At 47.4% G+C, this 9,489-nt stretch overlaps 1 protein-coding gene across 1 annotated transcript in view; it reads left to right on the forward strand.

Annotated features, from left to right (window-relative positions):
• GPAA1 (glycosylphosphatidylinositol anchor attachment 1) overlaps positions 1–7,935 on the forward strand; it is a 46,290-nt gene extending 38,355 nt beyond the window's left edge. Inside the window, exons 10-12 of the mRNA XM_067467203.1 lie at positions 540–736; positions 3,484–3,654; positions 5,846–7,935. Coding sequence (XP_067323304.1) covers positions 540–736; positions 3,484–3,654; positions 5,846–6,089 — 612 coding nt within the window. The 3' untranslated portion in view covers positions 6,090–7,935. The remainder of the gene's footprint in view (positions 1–539; positions 737–3,483; positions 3,655–5,845) is intronic.
• Positions 7,936–9,489: the final 1,554 nt, after the last annotated feature.

Below are 9,489 nucleotides of genomic sequence, written 5' to 3' on the forward strand. Positions count from 1 at the left end.
TAATAACAACAACAACAACAACAATAATAATGCAACAACCAGCGGAGTGACCTTGTTTGCTGTGGACTCATCTTGATGTGTTTCTAATAATAATAATAATAATAATAATAATAATAATAATAATAACAATAATGTAACAGCCAGTGAAGTGATCTTGTTAGCTGTGGACTCATCTTGTTATGTTTCTAATAATAATAGTAATAATAATAATAATAATAATAATAATAGGATTGCAATGGCTAAATTTAGCCCAAACTTGTATTCTTGGCATGCCCAACATATATTTAATTATATAATAATAATAATAATAATAATAATAATGCAACAACCAGCGGAGTTGCATTATTATTGTTTGCTGTGGACTCATCTTGTTGTGTTTCTAATAATAATAATAATAATAATAATAATATTTTTCAAGGCCTCATTTCTTAGGATGGCATCTCTAGCCTCCATGTAGACCCCAGTCATAATCCTTTCCTGCAGTTTGATTCCAACCAGACATCCTATTTGGATGACCCCTTGCCTTTTCCTTCCTGCAGGAGCCCAAGCCCAGCCTGCTGACGCTGGTGCCTCCGCTGCTGATCTGCCAGGCCACGGGGCTCGCCCTCTACTTCGTGCCCATCCTGGGGCAGGAGATGGCCACCCAGCACTTCCCTGTCTCCGAGTCGGAGGCCGTGGTGCTCACCGCCATCGCCATCTACGTCGGGGGGCTGGCCTTGCCCCACAACACACACCGGTGAGCGAGGGCAGGGGTACAGGGGTGCAAGAAGAGCGCATGCACATGATGCTGTCTCTGCAGGAATATTTGGTCTCCATGCATTTTAATACAGGCAGTCCCCAAGTTACGAACAAGGCAGGTGCTGTAAGTTTGGTCCTAAGTTGAATTTGTGTGCAAGCCAGAACAGGAATATGTCTTAAATGTAACTCCAGCCAAATGTATGTTTGTTTGTTTGTTTACAGTATTTATATTCCTCCCTTCTCACCCCGCAGGGGACTCAGGGCAGATTACAGTGTACATATACATGGCAAACGTTCAATGTCATAGACACACAACATATATAGACAGACACACTGAGGCTATTTAACATTACAGCTTCATGAGGGTACTCCAGCCACCGGGGGAGCTGTTGCTTCACTGTCCACTTCCTCATAGAATCATAGAATCAAAGAGTTGGAAGAGACCTCATGGGCCATCATCCAGTCCAACCCCATTCTGCCAAGAAGCAGGAATATTGCATTCAAATCACCCCTGACAGATGGCCATCCAGCCTTTGCTTCAAAGCTTCCAAAGAAGGAGCCTCCACCACACTCCGGGGCAGAGAGTTCCACTGCTGAACGGCTCTCACAGTCAGGAAGTTCTTCCTCGTGTTCAGATGGAATCTCCTCTCTTGTAGTTTGAAGCCATTGTTCCATTGTGTCCTAGTCTCCAGGGAAGCAGAAAACAAGCTGTCTCCCTCCTCCTCCCTGTGGCTTCCTCTCACATATTTATACATGGCTATCCTATCTCCTCTCAGCCTTCACTTCTTCAGACTAAACATGCCCAGCTCCTTAAGCCGCTCCTCATAGGGCTTGTTCTCCAGACCCTTGATCATTTTAGTCGCCCTCCTCTGGACACATTCCAGCTTAGAGTCAATCTCTCTCTTGAATTGTGGTGCCCAGAATTGGACACAATATTCCAGGTGTGGTCTAACCAAAGCGGAATAGAGCATGGGGAGCAGGACTTCTCTAGATCTAGACACTAGGCTCCTTAGATCTAGACACTATGCTCCTCATTTTTTTGCACACTGCTGGAGATTTTTATGGCATCATAAATTAGTTAAATTAGCCTCCCCGCATAAAGCAGTACCAAAATTTCCTACTTGACAGATGCAGCTGTCTTTCAGGCCACAAAGGTTGAAAGCAAGCTACACAAATTGGTCGGAAGCTTACTCCGATCCAGGCTGGATCCACAGTGCTCTCTGGATGTAGGTGAACTACAACTCCCAAACTCAAGGTCAATGCCCACCAAACCCTTCTAGTGTTGTCTGTTGGTCATGGGAGTTCTGTGTGCCAAGTTTGGTTCAATTCCATTGTTGACGGAGTTCATAATGCTCGTTGATTGTAGGTGAACTAAAAATCCGAGCAACTACAACTCCCAAGTGACAAAATCATAATTTTTTGAGTGATGGTCACTCCTTGTGTTGTGAGACGTTTTGTTGCCAAATTTGATGTGATTTCGTTCATTGGTTCTTTGGTTTTTAAGGCACTCATTATGCACAGAGCATTTTTATATAGATAGATAGACGACTACAGTGTATTCAGTACTATAGACTAGCATATGATAGGGAACAGGAGAGGAAATAAGGAGTATCCCTTTTCCCAGGCCTGGCCCAACCTTGGCCCTCTCTCCATGTTGTTTTGGACTTCAGCTCCCACAATTCCTAACAGCCTACTGTCTGTTAAGAATTGTGGGAGTTGGAGTCCAAAACAACCTGGAGGGAGGGCCAAAGTTGCTTCTCATTGGGGACTGCAAACTTGAGCGTTGAATCTGTCCTGAGTTGCCCTTCAAAAACAGCCTTTAGATAATGTTGAAAGTAAAAGAAAAATGCTTTACTTCAGCAAACACAAAGGATAAGCAAAAGCAATTGAAAAGTGCAAAAGAAAACAAGGAAGTCTTAATCCAGACACAAATTAAATTCTCTTACGAAGTCCCAAAAGAAACACCAGTCTTCCATCAGACCACGGACGGTGAACTAAGTCCTTAGCAGCAGACACAAAGCAGATTCCATTAGAGTGAAAACATCAGTTGCAGGGTCGTTATTACCAGCCAAAGCTGACTGTTCCTGATTTATAGCCCTGAATTCCTCACGCAGGAGGTGCTAGGGGCGTCTCCCAATTAGCTCAGCGTTTTTAGCAGCTATCCTAGCTGAATGCCGTCTGTGCTCTGTCTCTTGTCGTCTCTCTAGAAATGTGGGCACTTTCAAATCGTCTGATTATTCTTCTCCCTCCAATTCCTGAGCACTTCCCTGCTCCCCTTCCTCCTCCTGATTTATAGCCCTGAATTCCTCACGCAGGAGGTGCTAGGGTGTCTCCCAATTAGCTCAGCATTTTTAGTAGCTATCCTAGCTGAACGTCGTCTGTGCTCTGTCTCTTTTCGTCTCTCTAGAAATGTGGGCGCTTTCAAACCCTCATCATCTGATTCTTCTTTTCCCTCCAATTCCTGAGCACTTCCCTGCTCCCCTTCCTCCTCCTGATTTATAGCCCTGAATTCCCCATGCAGGAGGTGCTAGGGTGTCTCCCAATAAGCTCAGCATTTTTAGCAGCTATCCTAGCAGAACGCCATCTGTGCTCTGTCTCTTGTTGTCTCTCTAGAAATGTGGGCACTTTCAAACCCTCATCGTCTGATTCTTCTTCTCCCTCCAATTCCTGAGCACTTCCCTGCTCCCTTTTCTGAAGATGAGGAATCCCTAACAGAATCCCACCCCCTCCCTCTGTTCCTTGCAGGGTCCTGATGGGCTCCGGAGGGGACCGCGGCTGGATGACGCTGAAGCTGGTGGCGCTGCTCTACCTGGCCATGCAGCTGGGCTGCATTGCCCTCGTCAACTTCTCCCTGGGCTTCCTGCTGGCCATCACTTTGGTGCCGGTGGCTGCAATCGTCCAGCCCACGGGGCCCAAGTAAGTGCTTGGGGCAGACATGAGGGGCATGGAGGGCAAGTGGACCCGGAGCATAGAGGAAGGGCTCTGCTTCCGGGTGCAAATACTCTTCTAGGATTGCCCTTTTATAATGGACCAGTAGACAGAATTCCCTGGAGACAGAATTCTAAAAATACAGACCACCACATGGTGGAGAGGGAAAGCATCGCAAGATGAGCCATCACATGTTGTGCCCTGCCTTGAGCAAGAAGGAGAAGCAGGAAATTATTATTATTATTATTCAGTTGTTGTGAGCTTTTCGGGTTGTATGACCCTGTTCCAGTAGCAATCTCTCATGACATTTCGCCTGCATCTGTGGCTAATGGCTTTTTCAGAGGTCTGTCAGAAGTGAGGCAAGTGGAGTGCATATCTATCTGTGGAATAATATCCAGGGTGGGAGAAAGAATCCATGTCTGTTTACAGCAAGTGTGGATGTCAATCTTAGACTTCAGAATGATTCAGGGCTTTATAAGCCAAAGCCAGCACTTTGACTTGTGCTTGGGAGCTGATTGGCAACCAGTGGAGCTGATTATGGGCCCAGCACGCAGAAGGGGGTTGGTCTGGATGGCCCTTGGGGCCCCTTCCAACTCCAGTATTCTATGCTCTCCAAGGGGGGATTTGTGTGTGGGCAAGCATCCCAAAAAAACCTACGACAACCCAGTGATTCCGGCCATGAAAGCTTTCGATAATACATTAAGACTAAATGGTGAAACAATAAGCGACGTGATGATAACATCAATTATCTCTGTGGGGATACATCGGAGTTATATATTGTCGAAGGCTTTCATGGCTGGAATCACTGGTTTGTTGTAGGTTTTTTCGGGCTATATGGCCATGGTCTAGAGGCATTTTCTCCTGACGTCTCACCTGCATCTATGGCAATCATCCTCAGAGGGAGTGAGGTCTGCTGGAACTAGGAAAAAGGGTTTATATACCTGTGGAATGACCAGGGTGGGACAAAGGACTCTTGTCTGCTGGAGCTAGGTGTGAATGTTTCAACTGACCCCCTTGATTAGCATATAATGGCCTGACAGTGCCTGGAGCAGTCTTTTGCTGAGAGGTGATTATATGTCCTTGTTTGTTTCCTCTCTCTTGTTGTGCTGTTGTAATTTTAGAGTTTTTTAATACCTGTAGCCAGATTTTGTTCCTTTTCATGGTTTCCTCCTTTCTGTTGAAATTGTCCACATGCTTCTTGTGGATTTCAATGGCTTCTCTGTGTAGTCTGACATGGTGGTTGTGAGAGTGGTCCAGCATTTCTGTGTTCTCACATAATATGCTGTGCCCAGGTTGGTTCATCAGGTGCTCTGCTATGGCTGACTTCTCTGGTTGAAGGAGTCTGACGTGCCTTTCATGTGTCTGGGCAATGCTGCTGTGTTTGGTGGTCCCTACGTAGACTTTGGCGCAGTGGGTTAAAGCACTGAGCTGCTGAGCTTGTTGATCGAAAGGTCGCAGGTTCGATTCCGGGGAGCGGCGTGAGCTTCCGCTGTCAGCCCTAGCTTCTGCCAACCTAGCAGTTCGAAAACATGCAAATGTGAATAGATCAATAGGTACCGCTCCGGCGGGAAGGTAACGGCGCTCCATGCAGTCATGCCGGCCACATGACCTTGGAGGTGTCTACGGACAACGCTGGCTCTTCGGCTTAGAAATGGAGATGAGCACCACACCCCAGAGTCAGACATGACTGGACTTAATGTCAGGGGATAACCTTTACCTTAACCTACGTAGACTTGTCCACAGCTGCATGGTACACAATGGTAGACTCCTGCAGAAGTGAGAGGATCCCTCTTGTCCTTTGCTGAACGTAGCATTTGTTGGATTTTCTTGGTGGGTCTGGAGATAGTTTGTATGTTGTGTTTTCTCATCAGCTTCCCTCTGCGGTCAGCGGTTCCCTTGATCAGAGTTATGATTCTGTTGTAAATAGTAGAAATGTAAATAAAGACGAGAGTGCTCAGTTGGAGGAGAAACTTTTGCAGCCAGTTTATTTGACATGCACCAGTGCTTTGGTTGGATAATGAACATCACAATGGTTATGGGCCCAGCACGCAGAAGGGGGTTGGTCTGGATGGCCCTTGGGGTCCCAATTCCAAGATTCTGTACATTCTTAAGAGGGGATTTGTGTGTGGGCAAGCATCCCAGCGGTGCTCCTCCTCTTCCTCTCCTTCCTCCCCTGCAGATACCTCTATGCGGTGCTGCTGGTGCTGGTGACCCCGGCCGCCACGCTGCTCTTCTGCCTCTTCCTCTACCAGGAGCTCATTGAGTACCCCATCTCGCTGCTGGAGGGCTGGCAGCGCTTCCTACAGGCCATTGCCGAGGGGCTGCTGGACCACCACCTCTACGGCTCCGTGGTCTTCCCCTTCGTGGCCATCTTCGTCTATCCCTGCTGGCTGCTGCTCTGGAACGTCCTCTTCTGGAAGTAGCTCCCTCTCGGTGCTGCATTCGAGTCCGTGGCGGCTCCTGCAGAAAGAGACTGCTGAGCTGCATCTCGGCTGGACCCTGCAGCTTCCCAATGGGACGGGGCTTCAAGGCAATGGCAGCTGTTGGTGCTAAGAATAGCTCTGGGACGCAGCAGCCGCCAAAAAGAAGCCTGGGATTCCAAAGCATTGGAGGACAAAAGGTCTTGGCAAAGAGCAATGGCTGGTCTCTGTAGAGACCCACAAGGGAAAAAAGGGAAGGTGGGTCCCGTGCGGGGAAAAGGTCCTTCCTTCTCTGGGTGTTTGCAGCTTGAGACTCCTCTGGAGGAGGTCCAATGGGGACAAGGATGAGATATCGGTCTGCAGGCCACCCTTCTGAACCCAAAGGCCTGTGGGGAAAGGATTGGGATGCATGGGGAAAGGACCGGGGTGCTGTGTGTTTTCCAGGCTGTATAGCCATGTTCTAGCACAGGTATAGGCAAACCTTGGCCCTCCAGGTGTTTTGGACTCCCAACTCCCACCATTCCTAGCAGCCTCAGGCCCTTTCCTTGTCCCCCTCAGCCGCTTAAGCACACAATGCTCCATATTTCACTAAACCAGGCATGGGCCAAACAATGACAAAGCCAGCGGACCCGATGGGATCCCTTCTGCCATTCAGTACTATCCATCTGTCAAGAGAGTTTTGACAGATGGACATCCAGCCTAAAAGAGTCCTTCTGAATCAGGCATGGGCCAACTTGGGCCCTCTCTCCAGGTGTTTTGGACTCCAACTCCCACCATTCCTAACAGCTTCAGGACCTTTCCTTTTCCCTCTCAGCCGCTTAAGCACACAATGCTCCAGATTTCACTAAACCAGGCATGGGCTAAAGACAAAGCCAGTGGACCTGATGGGATCCCTTCTGCCATTTAGTATTATCCATCTGTTGAGAGCTTTGACAGATGGACATCCAGCCTAAAAGGGCCCTTCTGTACCAGGCATGGGCCAACTTGGGCCTTCCCTCCAGGTGTTTTGGACTCCAACTCCCACCATTCCTAACAGCCTCAGGCCCTTTCCTTTTCCCCCTCAGCTGCTTAAGCGCGCAATGCTCCAGTGATTCTGGCCATGAAGGCTGAGATAAAGAAATGTGAGAGCCACGTTTACATATTTGGAAAGAGGTCCTGTTGTGGAAGAGAAAAGGGCCAGGCTCGTTTTTTGCTGCTCCCAAGACTCAAAAAACACAATTGAGCAATGGAGCAGGGGAAAAGATTTACCCTGCTCCAGGCATGGGCCAAACAAAGACAAAGCCAGCAGACCTGATGGGATCCCTTCTGCCATTCAGTACTATCCATCTATCAAGGGAACTTTGATGGACAATGCTCCAGATTTCACTAAACCAGGCATGGTCCAAACAGACAAAGCCAGCGGACCCGATGGGATCCCTTCTGCCATTTAGTACTATCCATCTCTCGAGAGCTTTGACATCTAGCCTAAAAGGGCCCTTCTGTACCAGGAATGGGCAAACTTGGGCCCTCCCTCCCTCCAGGTGTTTTGGACTCCAACTCCCACCATTTCTAACAGCCTCAGGCCCTTTCCTTTTCCCCCTCAGCCTGAGGCTGTTAGGAATGGTGGGAGTTGGAGTCCAAAACACCCGGAGGGCTGAAGTTTGGCCTTGCCTGTTCTAGCAGCATTTTCTCCTGATGTTTTGACTGCATTTGCAGGTGAAACATCAGGAGAAAATGCTGCTAGAGCATGGCCAATACAGCTCAGAAAACACACAATACTCGAATGATCCTGACCGCTAAAGCCTTTGATAATACAAGCGCAAAGGATTGTGTACAATTTCTTCAGAAATAAAGACATTTTTTGGTGTGAGGTTTGGATATATATTTCACATTTTGGCCTCTTGTCACCTAACTAAACTTATTATTGTTTGTGCCCTGCTTTTTCTCTCTCTCTCTCTCTCAAAAAAAAGAGAGACTCAAAATGCCTTGCAGTAAAACCATTCTATATCATTATATATTATTAGTGGTAATTATATTTAATATATTAGTATTGCTATATTATAGTATTATATTTTATTATTAATAGAAAAGTTATTAATGGAAAAAAAAACCCCACATATCCCTATACCAAAAAAAGGGAAACACTAAATGCTCGAACTTTTGTACCATAGCCCTTATTTTTCATGCCAGGAAGGGAATGCTCAAGATCCTGCAAGGAAGAAGACTTCAGCAAGACATGGAGTGAGAGTTGTCAGATATTCAAGCTGGGTTTAGAAAAGGCAGAGGAACCAGAGACCAGATTGCCAATATCCGGATGCTGGAGAATGGAGGAAGGCAGGGAGTTGCAGAAAAACATCTATTTTTGATGTATTGACTATTCTAAAGCCTTTGACTGTGTGGATCATAATAAATTGTGGTGAGTTCTTGGTGGGATGGGCATCCCAAGCCCCCTTCCCTCTCTCCTGAGGAATCTGTCCAAGGACCAAGGAGCCACAGTCAGAACTGACCACGGAACAGGAGACGGGTTCAAGATTGGGAATGGCGTCCGGCAAGGCTGCATCCTCTCACCCAACCTCTTTAACGTGTATGCAGAACACATCATGCGAGGATGTGCGGGGCTGGATGAATGCAAAGCTGGGGTGAAAATTGCTGGGTTGCAGCTAAAGATAAAAAAACCCCAAGATTATGGCAACAAGAATGATTGACAACTTGGAAATAGAGGGAGAAAACGTGGAGGCCGTAACAGGGTTTGTATTTCTAGGTGGGAAGATGAGTGCAGATGCAGACTGTGGCCAGGAAATCAGAAGACGCTTCCTTCCTTCTTGGGAGGAGAGCAAGGTCCAGTCTCAATAAAATAGTAAAGAGTAGAGACATCACACTGGCAACAAACTGTTGTGCTGTTCTAATTTTAGAGTGATTTTTAAAGAGTTTTTTAATACTGGTAGCCAGATTTTGTTCAAACAAAATCTGACTTGTTGTTCATTCGTTCAGTCGTCTCCCACTCTTCGTGACCTCATGGACCAGCCCACGCCAGAGCTCCCTGTCGGCCGTCACCACCCCCAGCTCCTTCAAGGTCAGTCCAGTCACTGCAAGGATGCCATCCATCCATCTTGCCCTTGGTCGGCCCCTCTTCCTTTTGCCTTCCACTTTCCCCAGCATCATTCCCTTCTCTAGGCTTTGCTGTCTCCTCATGATGTGGCATTCAAAGGACTTCAACTTTGTCTCTCGTCTCCTTCCCTCCAGTGAGCTTTAGTCGGGCTTTATTTCCTGGAGGATGGACTGGTTGGATCTTCTCGCCGTCCAAGGCACTCTCAGAACTTTCCTCCAACACCACAGCTCAAAAGCCTCTCTCTTCCTTTGCTCAGCCTTCCTTCCCTAAGGTCCCGCTCTCACCTCCGTAGGTGACTACAGGGAAGACCATGGC

This window comes from Anolis sagrei, chromosome 4 (assembly GCF_037176765.1).
Source record: "Anolis sagrei isolate rAnoSag1 chromosome 4, rAnoSag1.mat, whole genome shotgun sequence".
NCBI lineage: Eukaryota > Metazoa > Chordata > Lepidosauria > Squamata > Dactyloidae > Anolis > Anolis sagrei.